Genomic DNA, 17,585 nt, shown 5'->3' with positions numbered 1-17,585 from the left:
CCAGCCTCGTCCCTCGCCTGCAGCCGGAGATTGGGGCCTTCTTGTTCTCCACGGTCCAGAGTTCTGCCTCTCTGTGTCCAGCGGAGCCCGACGCTGGAGTGGGCGGGACAGGGGCTCTCAGGACCCACCCCCAGGGCCCTCCCGGGACACGCCCCTAGGCCCCGCCCCGTCCCCGCCCCGTCCCCGCCCTCCACAGTGGGACCTGGCTGGGTTCAGCTGACGCCGTACTTCACGTGACGCGTGTGCCGAGTGAACATGGCGTCTGCTGCGAGGTGAGTGGTGCTCCTCTCCCTCACTCTTGCAGCCGCGGAGAGGGGGCCTCGGTGTTCCCCGCTGGACAGTGGGTGAGAGCCCCCCTGGCTCGTTGGGTGGCAGCGGGCTGTGCACTTCTTCCCGCGGGCCCAGCGTCCGAGCGCGCCGTGGCGAGCTGCAGTCCCCGAGCCAGGGCCAGCGCTGGTGCCCGCAGCTCCCCTGCACCCTCACCGCTGTCCCCTGGCCCTTGAGGCTGCCCTGGCGCTCAGGCCTCAGCCGCACGCTTGTGGTGTCCTCACCATGTGACGCCGAGGTGGGAGCTCAGATTCAGACGCGTGTCCCTTGCCACGCCCCTCAGATGGGAATGCTGCTAGCCCAGACTCCCGGCCCCTAGGCGCTTCCCAGAGAGGGCAGTGTTTGAGGTGGGCGTGGAACCTCCTTTTCCCAGAGAGGCTCTTTCCCCGGTTCCTTCGGGACCCAATGTCAGCTCCTTAGAGAAACCTTCCCTATCTACCTGTCATACTCTTTGTAGCCCTGTCGCCTGATAAACTGTAGAGTGCATTGATGTGTGCACATTGTCTTCTCCCCATTTAGAATGCAAGGGCAGGGCCTTTCTCCGGTTCACACTGGGCCTCACTAGCCCAATGCCCTGCACACAGTAGGTGATCCATAGTTTTGCAGAATAAAAGGATTAGTTGTCCTAGTGGGAAGAATTGTAATGAACAGGCTCATTAAAATGTTGGGGAGATTGTTCCAGATGAGGGAATATTTGAGCAAAGGTTAAAAGATAAACAGTGAGAGTAGAGTTTGTCCCGAGGACAGGGAGGAGGGGTGCATCCCTGGGCTAGAGGGTGTGGTGTCCCAGCTGGCCTCTCCAGACTTTGTCCTGAGGGGTGGGTAAGGTTTTAATGTACTGTTTAAAGAGTTTGCTCCCCTGGTGGCTGTGAGTTCAGTAGAAGGGGTTGTAGGTCTGGAGGTGCAGGGAACTAGGAAGAGTGGGGGTAGGAGAGGACAGCATCCCAGATACCAGTGTGGGGAGTGAGGTCTGAATGCAGAAGCTAGTACCCAGAATGCATTTTTTGGGAGGTGGGGGGAATGGCAGCACTGTGGGTTCTCACTTGACCCCCAAGGTGGGAAAGCTTCAAATGTACACATCAGACATTTAGTGGGCACTGCTGTGTTCCAAGTATAGCACTGGGCCTACCCTTGGGTGCTCACAGGCTTCTGGGGCAGATGGACATTTGAGGCTGTATCTGCCTCAGGTCTTGGATGTGCTATGGAGTGACATGGACTCTACGGTCAGGGAAGAGTGTGGGAAAGCTTCCCTCCCTGGATGACCTTTGTGCTGGATGTTAAGCAGCATGACACACTTCAGGTAGAGAACTATGCAGGCAAAGTCCCAATTTGGTGTGAAGGAGCTCAGGATAAGAGCTTTGAACCCAGCCTGAGACTCTGTCTTAAGGAACAGAGTGAGCAATAGGCATAGGCTGGCATCTGCTGGGTTGGTTATCTCTCTGGACTGGCCGGGTGGTTATGGGGAGTCCCAGGGACTGCATTTCTCTTCAGGGATCCAGGGCTGCCTAAGGCCTGCTCCTCTTCTGAAGGTACAGAGGAGCCACACTGGTGGTTGGAACTGACTGGATACTGGAAGGAGGGGCTCCTGTAGCAGAACTAATTCTCCGGGATGGATGAGGAGGATAAAACAAAAGTGACAGAGGTTTTGGAAAGGGTCACCACTGGAAGGGAAGCCTGACAGGTGGGGGAGCTTCCAGAGGCTGGGCAGAGACTCCTTGGGAAGTCCCAGGCTATTCAGGGCCGCTCCTAGAGGTTTTGACCCTGAACCTGAGCCCAATGACTTCCCCAAAGGGAAGAGGTTTGTGTTGCCAGCAAAGCCCAGCTCCCAGCTGTACCACTCACAGGACAGATCAGAGTATGATGCATAATGAGCCATGAAGTCGTGGCCATGGGCTCCCAGGGAGTTAAACTTGGTTGCTCATAGAGTCCTACCAGAACCGCGGAATGGGGAACTCCATGAGAATCCCGTGTGACTGGGGTGTGCCTCACGAGTTGGGGAACGGTGGAAGCCCTAGGTAGCATCTCAGCCTCACTTAGTAATTTAAGGTGCTCCTCTGGGGAGTGTTTCAGGGTAGATTCTACTCTGCCCTGCCTGGACAGGGACTTCTGTTTTGAGACAGAGGGTCAACTGTACTCCCCGTGAATTCCTCCATGAAGAGGGCCCCATCCTGTGGTGCTTGGTGTGTGGTAGCCCTGCCTTCTTGAGCCTTGGACTTGAGCTTTCCGTGGACAGGGTTGAGGCCTTTCAGCTTGTCACGCCTGTCTGCACTTGCTCCCTCACATGGCTTTTTCCATTCTCGTTCCTTGGACCCCTCTCCTTCTGGCCCTGAAACACCCTTGTCCTCTAACATGATTACAAGTTCATTCACAAACTTGCAGGCCCAGCTCAGATGGTTCCTCCTCCCAGAAACATTTCCTGGCCTCCTACTCAGAACTCCAGAGGATCCGAGTTTGCTTCCCTGGCAGGACATTTTTCCTCACCAGCCCATCATGATTGGGTGAGGGCTTGCTTCATTTCATGGCATTCTTGGAGCTTAGAAACTTATTCAGTTTATATCTCCAGGGCCAGTCTGTGATGCCCTGTGATTGGTACTTGGTGAAATGTGCCACATAAATGAAAGTGGCATTTACTCCCAATAGGTCCAACATCCTGCCCTCCTGTCCTGGGAGACACTTGGCAACTGAGGAAAGAAGTTGTGGGTGGGAAGAGGGACAGAATTCCAAGGAGTAGGAGGGATCTAGCTCTTAATTCTTTAACTGAGAGGCACCCAGGAACTGTTGCAGAGCCAAGGGAAGCAGCAGGTGAACTGCCTTGGGTGTGTACCTGTTGGACCATAGGTACACACCCAAGTCAGCATTCTTCTGGAGAGTGTCTGGAGATGTTCTTGTTCAGAAGCCTATCCCACCCCAAACTGAACCCTGTGCTCCTGAGTAAAGGTCTTGGGTGAGCACTGGGAGGTGCAGATATGGGTCTGTGGGAGCCAGATATGCCCTTAGTGCTCCTTTGCCCTCCCTGACCTTTCCCTAGGCTGGGTACTAATTCTACAGAGCCCTCTGTGGGTCTCTGTCTGTGCTTAACCCCCTCATCATCCTTAGGAGAGGAGGAAGTGGGGTGGGGAATGCTCACGAGCTGCTTCGAGGCTCTCTCCAGCCATTGTGACCTGCTGGCCTTGATAATGGTTAGGTAGCCAGGAGACTTCCCAAGCATCTGCTGGATGCCTGGCCCTATGCAGGAGGCTGAGAGTTGAGAAGTAGGCTAGTTCTTGACTGGCCTCTTACTGGGAGCTTAGCCTTGTCCAGAAGTGACTTCACATTCTAGTGCAGGAATCTTATCCTGGTTTGTGCTGTGGACCCCATGGACATTGGTGAAGCCTGTGCACCTGCCAGTCCATTTTGTGTTGCTATAATAAAATACCTGAGACTTAGCACTTTTTAAAGCAAAGAGGTTTATTTTGGCTCATAGTTCTGGAGTGTTAGGGCTAGTCTTGAGGGCCTCATGCTGCAGAGGCAGGTAGCATCAGATGGCAAGAGTACACAAGAAAAGGGCAATCTCTTTGTGTGGAAGAGAGGGACCTTGTGGCAAAAGAAGAGCTGAGAAAGCTGAACTCACTTAGTAATAATCCACTGTCGCAGTAACTATTCCAGTCCTGCCAGACCTGACTCATCCTGGTGAGACAGGTATCAGTCTCTGAGGATGGTGCCCCCCGATGAATTAATCAGCTCCCTGTAGGCCCCACCTGTTAAAGATTCCACTGCCTGTTACACAGGACACCAAGTCTCCAGCACATGAACCTTTGGGGACAAACCATAGCAGCATCCTTCTTGGCATAATGTTTTTAAATGTATGAAGTAAGTACAGAGGATTACAAGGAAAATCCATTATATGAAAATACACTTATCAAAGTGTTAAATTTGTGATTGGTCATATGTTTCTTCTTAACACATTAACTAATAAAAGCTAGCAGCAGGTCTAATAACTAATTTTGACAGCAGTACTGTGAATTGAAAGTGCCTGTGATTTCTGTGGGTGATAAAATGCATATGTGTTGCTGATAGTGAGTGGTTAGTTGCTTACATTAATAATTGAAAAAAAATGTAATTTTGTATTAGAAATTAAAGAAAATAAAGGTATAATTTTTTTCCCCAAAAAGTAGATGAAGCCTCTAAATCCTGTATGTGTAGCCCTAGGGATCCACAGCCCTTTGGTCAGAACCCTAAAGGTGGCCTTGAGGGGAAAGGAGAGGGTGGCACTGATGTGGGGACACAGATTGTATGGAACAGGGACAGTTTATGGGGCAGTGACAACACCCTCCCTGGGGGCTGACCCATTCTCAGGTGTTGTTTTTGGCCCTGGGTTGCTTGCTGGGCCTTGGTGGTTGGCTTGGATGGCTGGCCTGTAGGGCCAGAGGCTTGTTCTGCCTTTTCTTGTCCCTGGAACATGCCTATGTCCTTTAATGCAGTGAAGTGGGCCTTATTTGTCCTAGGTCTCAGAGGTGATGTGGCTTGTGCCTTTTAAATTCCAAGGACCAGTTAATAAAAGTTCCAGCAGAAACCAGCTGGAGGTATTTTATTAGTGCCGTTTTTGCTGAATTTGCAGGTAGAAGTCACCTGCCTTGGCTCTGGGCCTGACAGTCTCTCTGGGGGCCTGGTTTATGCTGTGAGAAATCAAAGGGCATGTGTTTATAAGCCTTGATTCTGGGGTGTCCTGCAGTAATTAATGACTGTAGAACATTGCCCTGTGTGGTAGTTCAGGCTGAGCTGTCCTTCTCAGGCCCAGAACTCTGGACAGGATAAGCTCATTCTGGCTGAGTCCTGTGGAAGTCATAAGCGCAGTCATCCCTAAGTGTCCTAGGGGATGGGTTCCTGGAACACCCCCTCCCCAATACCAAAATCTGCTAGTGCTCAAATCCCTTAAATAAAATGGCCAGTAGACCCCAGTGTGGGTGCCCCAAGTGATTTAGGCCTCTCAAGGATCCGACAAGAGACCCAGCCCTTCTGAGCACCCATTCCAGGTGGGGCATGGCCACAGCCAGGTGGAGGCGGTGCCTGACATGCTTAAGGAGGGAGGCTGGTCAGAGGGAGGTGGAGCTGCGGGAGATGTAGTGGCCCCTGTTGGGCACGTTCATCCAGTGGTGCCATTGGACAACACTGGCTGAGGCCATCTGTAGCAGGGTCCCATTGTGATTGCCCCTTGTGCTGATGGGAAGTCTGTAGAGATGAGTTTCTCCCCTGTGGCCCTTGCCCCATGAAGGAAGGGGTGTGGACGGCTGTGGGGGACCCCAGGGCGTGGATGTGGACAGAGGCACTTTCAGTTCCTGCTAGCAGGGCCAGATGGGACATCCATATCCATATTTACAAACTGTCACTAAGTTCCCTTTGCCCTTTCATCCTTGTGGCTGAGCATGACAGACAAGCAGACCTGGCTTAGAGGAAGCCCTGGTCATTTGGGTCCACCCACCCACCTGCTCACCCTCCTGGGAGGAAGGAAGGGCATGTGCCAGGGAGGGTCTCGCCCTGCTGGTGTGTGTGGGTTGTTTCTGACCCTTCCAACCCTTCCTGACCAGGCGAGAACCCTGCCCTGCTTCCTGCCCTGCTGGTGCTGATGCGGCACCTTTGATCTGCACGTCCTGGTGTGTGGTCTCGTGTTTCAAGTGTGAGTTGCACATTCAGCAGATCCTTACCAAGTGCTTGCTGTGTGTCATGCAGGGTGCTAGGCCTAGTGCACAGAAGTGACCAGAACAGGGCTAGATCTGTTCTCATGGAGCAGGTGGGTGGAGAGGGTGACCCCGGTGCACACGCTGCATTTTGGGTAGAAGGCAAAGGTGTTGTTTTGACTTGAAGTGAGGAGCCTGCTCAAGGGTGTCAGAGGACAGTTTAATGCAGGGACGGTTTTCAGAGCTGTGGACAGGTGAAGAGAACCTGGAAAGAAGAGGAGGGAAACTATCCAGTATCCAGGAAGGGCTGCACCAGGGCTCAGGTGGCCTGGCCGGAGCTGTGACCCTGTGTGGAGGGACTGCCATAGGCCATTTAGTTTCATACCTTGCCAGGGAGGGAGCCGTGGGTTCTCTGTCCTTGTTACCCCTCATATCTGGTATCTCCTATTGTCTCAGCCCACCTGGGGCCAGAGGCAGGGCTCAGGCTGATGGAGCCGTGTAGGCCTGGGCAGAGTGGGGTTGGGTGATTTGGGAGGGCAAGTAAGGAAACCTGGCCCAGTGTAACTTGGGGGCCAGGCAGGAGGAGAGAGTTGCAAGTTCAAAGAGGGAAGCCAGAGAAGACTGTCGTTAGCAGGTGGCACTGGGGCCAAGATGTACAGGAGGCACTACCTGCTGTGTCCCTGGCGTGAGGGCTAGGTCCTCTGAGGGGTTCAGATGGGGTGTCCTGAGGCCTCTTGGTGGCCACACTGCTGTGAGGGAAGGTTTCATTGCTGTCCCTAGGCAGAACCCTCTCTGCTTGCATCGGCTCTGGGCTATTCCTGGCTTCCTCGAGCACTGCCCCCTGGCTGGGGAGCCTCGGGGGACTCCCTTCCATGCACCCCACTTGTGCCTAACTCCCACTCTGCCCCAGCCACCCCCTCTTCACCCTCTGGCTTCCAGCTGGCTGCTGGCTCCACCCTTCCTCCCCTAATTTGTGGAGCAGTGTGCTTTGTCCTTCTCTCATGGAATGTGCATGTTACCCAGCAAGAAAATAAATACATACGTTGATCAAGAGGCTGCTCGAGAGATGAAGGAGCTGAGGTTTGGGTGGGGGTGACTAGGAGAAGCTGCTCTGTGGAGAGGGAGGCATTTCTGCGGAGGCATGGACACAACGTGAATGCGAGTGGACGCTGCCTGTCCCTTTAGGCAGCAGCAGCAAAGGATGGAGCCTTCCAGGTGTTTTGGGGGGTTAGAGAAGGCCCATGCTGCAGGGGAGGAAACCTTTTGTCCAAGAAAGGGGGAACCTGACCCCCTCATCACCTGGCAGACTGGGGAGTAAATCTGCACTTTGTTCTGAGCCCGCAAGCAGTTGAGGGCCAGGAAACTGGGACCAAGAGGGTACTCAAGAGTTCCTTGCATGGTCCAGGCGGGAGGTGGGGATGAGTCACTCTGAGGAGGTGGTCCCCAGCGGGCAGAAGGGGTCCAGTTCTGGGTGTGCGTGGATGGTAGAGCCCATGACTTTGCTGAGAGACCAGAGGGGGATGAGAGGGAGACGAGGATGACCCTGCAGCTGTCAGGGCAGAGGTGCCTTGCTGGTGGCACCAGGAGGCAGGGGCTTTGTGAATCTGCAGGGCACGCCATTGGCCTATGGGAGTAGTGGGAACTTAAAGCCAAGGCACTGCGGGAGGGAGCCCAGTGATGGAAAGGTCCAGAACCCAGCCCTGGGGCTACAGCAGGAAATCTGGCTACTGGAGAGGGAGACAGAATGGAGGAGCTGGTTTTGGTCAGTGTCATGGGCACAGAGAAGCCTGGTGAGGACTGGGGACCAGTGCAGATTCAGGAGTGTGGGATCATTGTGACCCCCTGGGCTGTGTGTGGGGGTGGGCAGTGTACAGAGGCCTGGTGGGGTGGGCCTGGGAGAGCGTGGATTGTCAGGCCAGGGATAGGGACGGGGGCTGGGTGACTCTTCAGGGGATATTAAGTGCAAAGGGAGGGAGAAGTCATTTTCTTTCTCCTTGTGAGATGGAGGGGTTATGCGTGTTACAGTGTGTCTGGATGCTGAGGGTGATGACTCTGAAGAGGGGAGATTGCTGCCGGAAGGCCATGAATAGGGATGGGGCTGGGGGTGCACAGGTCGGGGAGAAGCCTCGGGGGTTCCAGAGGCAGATGGGGAGTGCATGTTGGACAAGAGTGGTGTCTTCTCATGACCGGGGAAGCCAGTAGGGCATGAGGTGATGGAAGAGAGACATCTGCCTGCCCTGCCAGGCCCTGCTTTACCCAGCCCCTAGCCGGGCTCTCCTCAGTGACACCCTTGCTGGTCCCTGTGCTGTTCTCAAGGTCTGTACCCCTGTGGCTCCTGCTCACAGAGTCAGCTTGTCATGGTTTTTCCTCAGTCACTCAACTCAGGGTGCCCTTTATGTGTGTGTGTGTGTGTGTGTGTGTGTTGTGTGTGTATGTGTGTGTCTGAGTGAGAGAGAGCGAGCGAGCGAGAGAGCGAGAGTGCACGCACTGGGGTGTTGTTAGGGATGGGGACAACAAACCCAAGCTGTGGGTCAAAGAATTGTGGAGAATGGGAGAGAATGCTGGGCACATGGTGGAGGGACCAGTGTTGTCTGGGTCAGATCTTGTGTTTCACACTGGCCCACCCCCACGGGCAGCTCTAAGCAGACGGGAAGCTCCTGGAGGCGACAGTTGTTGAGTGACATCTCACCACGGCAGGCTTTCCCTCCATGGCCTCACCCTCTCACCAGCTGAACAGATCTAGCTGTCCCTCAAGCCCATGGTAGGCCAGGCATTCAGGGACAGCAGGACAGGGTGGATGACGAGCCCCTACGGTCCTTGGGCAGCCCAGCGAGTGACCCTCTCTGAGCCACAAGCAGGTGGAGCTCTGACTGGCTTGCCAAGGCTGGTGGGGCCCCAGTCTCAGACCTCGGGCGGTGGGCACTGGAGGTGCTGACGTGCCTGGGGGCGGGTGTGTTTGTGTCTTTGCAGCCCTTCCTTCTCCCTGGGGAACGAGACCCTGAAGGTCCCCCTGGCGCTCTTCGCCCTGAACAGGCGGCGCCTGTGTGAGCGTTTGAGGAAGAACGCAGCGGTGCAGGCCGGCTCGGCGGTGGTGCTCCAGGGTGGTGAGAAGATGCAGCGCTATTGCACCGACACTGGCATCCTCTTCCGCCAGGTGAGCCTGGGTCTGCCTCCAGTGCTGGCCCTGAGAGACGTGGGGCCAGGAAGTCCATACTCAGGGGCTCAGCGTCCAGAGCTGTCCCCAGCCACGCTCAGTTCCCTCAGGTCAGTGGGCGGAAAAATGGTGTTCCCTGGGAGCCAGCAGCAGGCCTTCACGGACAGGGAGCATTTGGGGTGGGCCCTGAAGGCTAGGTGAAATCAGACAGGTGAGGGCTGACGTGCAGAGGGTGGGCTGGGCTGTGTTCCTGGGGTTGGACGCTGTCTGCACTAAGGAGGACCCAGAGGGGATGAGTGATTGATTGGGCGCCTCGTCTGAGCAGGAGTCAGAGCCTGGCTTTCATCCTGGCTTGGCCAGTGCTGATCCTCCCTGAAGCTTGGTTTCCTCTTCTGGGAAATGGACTGGGGACTCCTTTGGTTCTGGAGCCCCGTGTTGTCCAACCTGGATGTGGTAGCTTCAGCTGAGAATAGCTGGCAGCACTCAGTCCCTAGGAATAAGGACCCTTGCCCGTGAAGTCAGGAGGGCCTGGCATGGGCTCACTACTGTTGGTCCTAGCATTGTACCCACTTTACAGATGAAGAAAGCGAGGCTCAAGAGGGGAGATAACTTGCTAGGAGATGAAGCTGGGATTAGAACCCCGTTTTTGACTCCATGTCTAGTGCTCTTTTCTCCTGGTTGTCAGGCCCAACCACAGTGGGAATACTAGAATCTCCTTGGGGACAGAAAGCCTAGAGGACATGGGCCAACATCCACATCAGTGGTGGGACAGGGATTGTGAGGCATTACTGAGATGGAGAGGAAGTGGCAAGGCCTGGCCTCCCCAGGTAGACCACATCTGTCCTGACAGGACATGGACAGGCTGAGATCCTTTGCTAAGGATGATTGCAGAGGGTTTTTTACGGAAAGCTCCTCCTATCCCAAGGGTCCCTTCCCTCTGCCCCTTTGTTCTTGCAGCTGCAAGACTCCAGTCCCTGGCAGCCAGCAACATGGGGGCCTAAAGTTTTTTTTTTTTTTTGACTAGGCTTGATGCTTCTTGAGGTTTACAGTGTTTAAAGATCAGTTTCCTAAATTCAGCTGTGGGCTGCCTTACTGATGTTAGGTCGGGTTAATCTCAGAAGAGCTCCTCCTGTACTTCATACTTTGATGACGTTGTGTTAGCTCAGTGCTTAGTGCTAAGCACTGAAGTTATCAGCTGCCTGGGGGTGGTTGGAGAAGTAAGAAGTTCTAAATGAGGGAATCCATTTTGGTGCAGACATCTGACTTGGTGTCTGAATTGAGCTGGGATTGTGGGGCTGTTGCCCGTTGTGCCTCAGGGCACCCTCATGTGCCTGGGGAATGTGGCTGGGGAGCTGGGGCACACACACAAAACTCACATCACTGGAGAGGACTGGAGGCACCATTGGAGGAGCCACCGGGATGCCCTTGCCAAGCCAAGGCAGGGCGAGACGGGAACCTGTAGCCAGAGCCAGGAACTGAGAGCCGAGGTGGAAGGGCTGTCTGGGCTTGGAAGTCAGTTTCCAAGAGGATGAGGGCAGATGCTCTTTTCTGGAAAGAAGACCCTGTTTGCTGCTCGCCTCCCCCCGATCCCCGTGCCACTTGTTTCTGTCCTAATCACTGGGTAACGAGGCTCCTCATTCCCTCCACAGGAGTCCTTCTTTCACTGGGCATTTGGTGTCATCGAGCCAGGCTGCTATGGCGTTATCTACGTCGACTCTGGGAAGTCCACTCTCTTTGTGCCCAGGCTTCCTCCCAGCTATGCCACCTGGATGGGAAAGTAAGGAGGCGTCTCTGGCCTGTTACCGTGGTTGCTGACCACTGGCTGGCTGGGGGTGATGATGGGGGTGGGAGTACATGTTGGGCCAGTGGGTACCTGGGAGGGACAGTAGCAAGAGGGAGGGTGGGTGGGTAGGCCCTTTGATGGCATGCTCTGTGCCTTGGTTGGGAAGGGACACCAGAACTGGGGCATGGTGGGTGTGTTAATCTTGAAATTGAATTCTCAGCTTAGCTAAAGCCTGAGGTTTGGGCCCCAGTGGGTAGTCACATCCTCATGACCTTGCTGGGGGTGGTGTGGGACTACACATGCCCATGTAGTGGGTTTGTTTGGATCAGGGAGAATAGTCTGGGGCCCATCACCCACATGCAGGGCCACAGATAAGCCTGCCCTTCATTGGTCTATCTATGAGATAGGGTGGGGGCTTAGCGCTGTAGTGTGTGACAGGTGTGGGATCAGAGACTGGGTCAGGTCCCCCAGGAGAAGATGCTCCTCCCCCATCCTCCAGGGTGCCTCCCAGCTCCATGGCCCTCTGGAGAGTTGTTCCTGCCTCTTGCAGGCACCGAGGCAGAAGCTGTACTTAACCAGGGATGTGTGAGGTGATCAGAGGATCCTGCTAAATGCTCCCCACCTTCCAGCCTGTCATTTCTGCCTGGAGAGTGATTATTCTTGGCTAATGTGTAAATTGCAGCCTTCGCTGCCTAGTGCCCCAGAACGCTCATTACCAGGTGGGCTGGTGAGTCAATGGCTGGTTTGAATGACAAGGCACTTGGCTGCTGCAGGGACTCTGGGCTATTTGCAGAGGGCTAGGGCCACTGCGGGCTTGCCTGGACTTCCTCTGTTTCGTGGGCTTCCCCTCCCCCTCACAGGCTCTGTAGTGCTGACTCCACAATCTCTCTTGCTGGCCCTGGCTTGTAGCTCTTGTGCTGTCTTGGGGTGGTGAGGCCGGGCCCACAAGTGGGTGTCTATTCTACTCTGAGGATCCCAGCCTGGCCCTGGGTCTTCAGCTCTACCGTGGGGACTCCACTTTGGGCAGAATTGGCAGTGGAAGAGACGTGGGCTCTGTTTCTCCTGGGGGCTGTTTTCCCGGCATGGCCCTTGGGAAAGAGGGTGGGGAGTGGACACACCCCACACAACTGGCCTTTGGAGTGAATGGCTGTGCTGCCACTGCGAGGCCTCACCTGATCACTGCCTTTCCATCCTGTTCTCAGTTCATGTTCACTTTTATTCCATTCTTTTTTTTTTATTTTATTTTTATTTTTTTTATTTTTACTGTAAACAAATGGGATACATGTTGTTTCTCTGTACATGGCGTAAAGGCATACCATTTGTGTAATCATAAATTTACATAGGGTAATGTTGTTTGATTCATTCTGTTATTTTTTCCCTTCCCCCCCACCCCTCCCACCCCTCTTTTCCCTCTATACAGACCTTCCTTCCTCCATTCTTGCCCCCCTCCCTAACCCTAACTCTAACCCTAACATCCCTCCCACCCCCCATTATGTGTCATCATCCACTTATTAGCAATATCATTCGTCCTTTGGTTTTTTGAGATTGGCTTATCTTACTTAGCATGATATTCTCCAATTTCATCCATTTGCCTGCAAATGCCATAATTTTATCATTCTTTATGGCTGAGTAATATTCCATTGTATATATATACCACAGTTTCTTTATCCATTCATCAGTTGAAGGACATCTAGGTTGGTTCCACAATCTGGCTATTGTGAACTGAGCAGCTATGAACATTGATGTGGCTGTATCTCTGTAATATGCTGATTTTAAGTCCTTTGGGTATAGGCCAAGGAGTGGGACTTTTATTCCATTCTACAGATGGGCTCAGTCCGTACGACTGCCCATTTGTAGAGGAAATGGGCTCAGTGTGGTGAGACCTATGCAGGTCCCAAGACCTGGTCTTGCTGGAGCCACAGTTGAAAGCTTATGTCATTGATTCAGTGACCTGGTGAGTAGGTCTGGTCACCATTTGGGACTCCAGTTCCTTCCTGCAAAATAGTAGTGGTGCTGCTCATGAGCTGCCACCTGGGCTCTTGTTACAGTGGTGGTCACATTTTTGACACTGACGTGAGGCAGCGATAATGCCAGGGGGTAGATTGCAATGTCCAGAATTGACCACAGCAGTGTTTCTGGCCATTTGCTATTTAGAAGTGGAATCTCTTTTCCCTGACCCTGGTCAGGATCTCCTGACCACATCGATGCGTGGAAGTGGTAGTGTCACTAGGTGACTTCAGAGGCTAGATTGTCAAGTGTGGTGTTAAGTTCACCCATGGAAGCAGCCACCCCACCACGTGGAGAGTTCCCCACTGACAGCCAGTGCTGACCATGAATGTGAATGAGCCACCCAGTGGATCCGAGCTCAGCCTTCGAGTCATCTTGCTGAGGTCCTACATGTCGTGGAGCAGAACTTAGGCATACTCTCTGGGCTCCAAATGCCTGACCTAGAGAATCTATGAACATGATAAATGGTTTTCTGTTCCATCGACTGTCAGAGTAGTACCCAGAACAACCTTGATGAAGAGTTTAGATCTGGTCCCTATAAGAGGATTCTTGCAGAATTTTTTCTCCACCCCAAGCTGGTCATAGAAGCAGAGTTTGACCTAAGCCCTTCTTTGCGTGGCACATCTCAGTAGTAGCCAGGACTCCTGTGCTGAGTGTCCTGTGGCTCTGGGTGGCACCTGCAGTTTTCACCTGGCTGCCCTCTTAGCCTTTCTGTGGTTCTGCCTCAGAACTTGCTGAGTACTCACTGCTCAGAGTTAGCTCAGCTGTCAGACTAGATGCCTCTGTGAGCTATGGTCTGTGGTGGAGGAAGGCCTCTTCAGGGAGGTTCAGGCCTCCATAGGGCCACACCTGGAGTTTCTGTCTGGAGAGGTGGAGGGGCTCTGAGTACCTCTCTTCTTCTTTCTGTTCCCTTCTTGTTATGAAGAACTGGCTCTAGCAAGAAGTCAGAGGGTGCTTGTCCATGGGTTGAGAGTGGATATCTTCTGGGGCTGTGGGAGGACAGGCCTGGTCCTGCCTTAAGTACGCCTCTGTCCAGTGGCTAAACTTGAGCAAATTTCAACTTGTCTCCTCGCATCCACCCTGTGCACTAGACTTGAGGGTTTAAAACCCAGTAGCCTATTGGTCAGGGAACAGCAGTTAGCAGTTGGCTTTTCTGAATCCTACTCTTCAATAATACAGGAATAATGTTCTGTGCTTTGGCCACAGCTGGGTTTCAGAGAAGCTGTTAGAAGTCTCCTTTAGTTTGCCCCTGTTTTGCCTTGCCAGCTCATGGTCTAGTGCAGTGCAGGGTGACCTTGAGGGTGCAAGCAGGTCTGTAGGGCTGGTCTCCTCTGGTGGAAAAGACGCCATGTGTGGGCTGGACAGGATGCTGGGTAGTCTTGGTCCCCAGGGGCATTCTGGTCCCACACCTGCAGCCCTGGTTCCCTGCTGTGGCCACTCCCAGTAGGCCTTTCCCTTCCTCTGTTCTGGGGTGGCCCTCTCTGTGTCCCCCTGTCCTGAGCCTGTGGGAGAGAAGGCACAGTTGTAATGGGGCACTGACAGAGGGGCTGGTTGTTCAGGCTGGTGTTGGGGGGCAGCCAGATCTGATGTGTGTGGCTGCTTCCAGACACTCTTACAATCAATAGGGCACCCGGAGTGAGCTGATGGGATTACCTGGCCTTTACAATCAAAACCCACCAGACTGAACATTTGACCTTCAGCTCCTCAGCTTCCTTCAGAGTCTCTATCTGATGGCTTTTCAAAATCCATCTGGCAGATACTGCAATCCAAAGCCATCCAGGGAAACAACACCCCCGTCTGCAGGATCTGTCGCTTCCTGCATATACTGTCTCTGCTGTTGTCAGGGTTGCAGACACCCAGGGGGCTGTGGGTAGCCTGGTGCTGCCTGCGCCTCACCCCAATCCCTTTTTGGAGTAGGAGAGTGGTAGTTTTGAACTCATTTTTATTTGCAGCCTTTGTTCATAATATTGTGGTACTTTTTTAATGTAAGGGTGTGTTCCATCAGAATCCGTCTTAACTGATGGCAGCTCTGGTTGACAGAAAATTTGGGGTGTCAGGGGTCCTCAGAGCAGGTAGGAAATTGCTTCTGTAATTCAACACCCTGGGAAGATTCAGGGCCCATAGAAGGTGAACAACTTTGGATGAAGGTGAGGACCTCCTGTAATCTCTGCAGAGCCCAGTCTATAGGATGGGAGACAGTGTGCCTAGCTTGAGTTTGTAGGGAGCTGGTGCTCAGCCTCCTAAATGCCTTTCTGGGCCTCAGGCTTCCCAGGAAGTGTCAGGTGAGTTTTTCTAGAGCTGAAGACCCAAGGCCCTGAGCATGGCTTCTTTCTCTATAAGAAGCGGTATATGGCTGCCGGTGTGTATGGTGTGATGTGTGTGGAGTGTTTGTGGCATGGGTGTGTGCGTGTATATGAAGTGTGGTTTGTGGTGTGTCTGTTTTTTTCATGGCCCAGCTCCCCATGCACACATCCTGGGTCATGAGGGCCGAAGCTTCCTCAGCCTCTCTCTGGCCTCACCCTGGCTCCTTCCATTATCGGAGGTGTTGTGGAGGGGTGTCTTTCAGGGGCACAGGCCTTACTGAGAAGGGGCTGGTGGGGTTCCTTTGGCTCTTCCTGGGCTGCTTGTAGGCTCCCCCAGCACCTACTCTCCGGGGCTGTGCTGACCCCCTGGCAGGCCTGTCTTGATCACCTGTGCTTATGGTGGCTCACTCTCTGCTGGGCCTCTCTGAAGCTGAGAATCTCACAGGAAGCGCTGCCGCTCTGCGGGCTCGCCTGCAGGAGAGGTCTGCAGGATCAGACGCCTGCATTGCTCTGGAGGGGGCTGCTTTTCTCTTTGACAACCTAATGAAATCTTGAAATGGTTGCCGACTTCCACTCAGGAGCAAGTGCTGCCTCATTCTGCTGTGAACAGAATGAAGGGCAGCAGCATTGTTTGGAGCTGAAGGCAGTCTCTGGCTGCTGGAAATTGATGGTGACTGCTGTAATTTGGCCCTATTACTTATTCATTAACTGTATGCAGGTGGTCAGCTAGCCGCCAAGACCTGCTCTTTGAAATTTCATTTTCCAAGGGGCTCCATCGTGTCTGCATTGTGTGACATTAATTTAATGTCTCCTTCCCACCCGAGGCCTTGTGCAGGGTGTTGGTGCTCACTGCACAGTGAGCAGATATCAGCTCTGACTCTGGGCTCATGCTGGGGCCCACCTGCTAGCCAAGTAGGCCTGCACAAGCGGGGTCCCTGGGTATGGGCCCCCTCTGAGGGACAGGAATCCTATTGAGTGGGGGGACTTCTCTTTCTCGCTAAAGCTTCCTTTGCACTTAAAGGAAAAGTCATGCACTTGAAGCATCAGCTTCCCTCCAGACCTATCCTCTCCTTGTCCAGTTCCTTTTGTTCAAATCTGCCATATGATGGGGCCTAGAATGAGCTCTTTTTTTCTGGACCCCTGATTCTAGATGGGGAATGGTGTAGAACCTCTAAGTGACCACCTCCTGCCCTGGTCAGCCTGGCCCTCAGTGGGTTCAGAGCCACCCAGTGACCTCTCCAGCCAGCCTAGCAGGGTTCATGTGGACATGCTACTCCTGTTCCCATCAACCCTGCCAAATCATGGCTGCCAAGCCTTCGGTGTCTGGTTTGACATGGTGGCCTGGCATATCACTTCAGGTGACATTTAAGTGATTTTTACTATAATTAACTCCAAAACATGGAAAAAAAAAAAAGTATTATTCAAATCTAATTATCTCTGCCCTTTGAAAAAGAATGAAATGCACAGTGCCAGACAAGATGCTTACAATTCTTCAGGTTTTATTTGTCAAATAAAGAACCACGTCTGTCACTAGGGAGGCACCTTGAGGGCCAACTTGCACTTTGACTAGACTGTCCCATCGGCATCATTGAGGAGGGCAAGCGCTACTTGGGCAAAGGACATTTGGTGGGTCTGGTACGCCCACTTCTTCCTGATGTTGAGGTGACAGTGGTGGGCTCTCCTGTGGGCTAATTTCCCATGCTGCACCTTGACTTCCACGACCAGTGAATGGAAGGACTGTGACCACCAAGCAAGGAGTGAATAAGTGAGACACCCCCTTGGGGTCACCCACAGATCTCAGCTCCCTCACGTTTGCCTCTCCTTTACTACTACCTCCTTTGGTTTCCTGCTGTTAAGTCCTTGACCTCAGCCTGGCTGGAGACCTTCCCATGAGGCCTAACTTGCAAGACTCTTAGGCTGGAAGAGCAGGTGGCTTCCTTCAGCAGGATGGTTCAGGTGAGCTGGGAGGTTTTAGGCCTCCTATTGGAGTGGAGGTGGAAAGGCCAGGTGCCTACCTACATTAGTAGTCGGGGCACCTCTGTGTAGGAACCACGAAGGCTGGCTTTGAAGTCAGATCCTTTGTACTTCATGAATCCAATGGAAATTTGCTTTCCGTGCCTGTTTTATCTGGAGGTGATGAAGTAATGGGGCCCAGAGTTGGGCAGGGTTGGGGACTTGCTGAGGATGCAGGCATTTATGTGGAGCTGGCCGTCATGGTGGATGTCAAGACACCCAAAACCCCTGGTGATTGAACCCAGGAGTGTCTATCATGGAGCTACCTCCCCGGTCCTTTTTTAAATTTTGAGATAGGATCTTGCTAAATTGCTGAAGCTGACCTCAAACTTGTGATCCTCTTG

The 17,585-nt window shown here is 53.4% G+C and overlaps 1 protein-coding gene across 1 annotated transcript in view; it reads left to right on the top strand.

Moving 5' to 3' along the window:
* Nucleotides 1-201: 201 nt before the first annotated feature.
* The window catches only part of Pepd (peptidase D), a 120,608-nt gene continuing 103,224 nt past the window's right edge, over nucleotides 202-17,585 (top strand). The window contains exons 1-3 of the mRNA XM_047529535.1: nucleotides 202-272; nucleotides 8,952-9,135; nucleotides 10,785-10,912. Coding sequence (XP_047385491.1) covers nucleotides 256-272; nucleotides 8,952-9,135; nucleotides 10,785-10,912 — 329 coding nt within the window. The 5' untranslated portion in view covers nucleotides 202-255. The remainder of the gene's footprint in view (nucleotides 273-8,951; nucleotides 9,136-10,784; nucleotides 10,913-17,585) is intronic.

Source organism: Sciurus carolinensis, chromosome 16, assembly GCF_902686445.1.
Source record: "Sciurus carolinensis chromosome 16, mSciCar1.2, whole genome shotgun sequence".
NCBI classification, from domain to species: Eukaryota; Metazoa; Chordata; class Mammalia; order Rodentia; family Sciuridae; genus Sciurus; species Sciurus carolinensis.
This window is presented reverse-complemented; position numbering and strand designations above follow the sequence as displayed.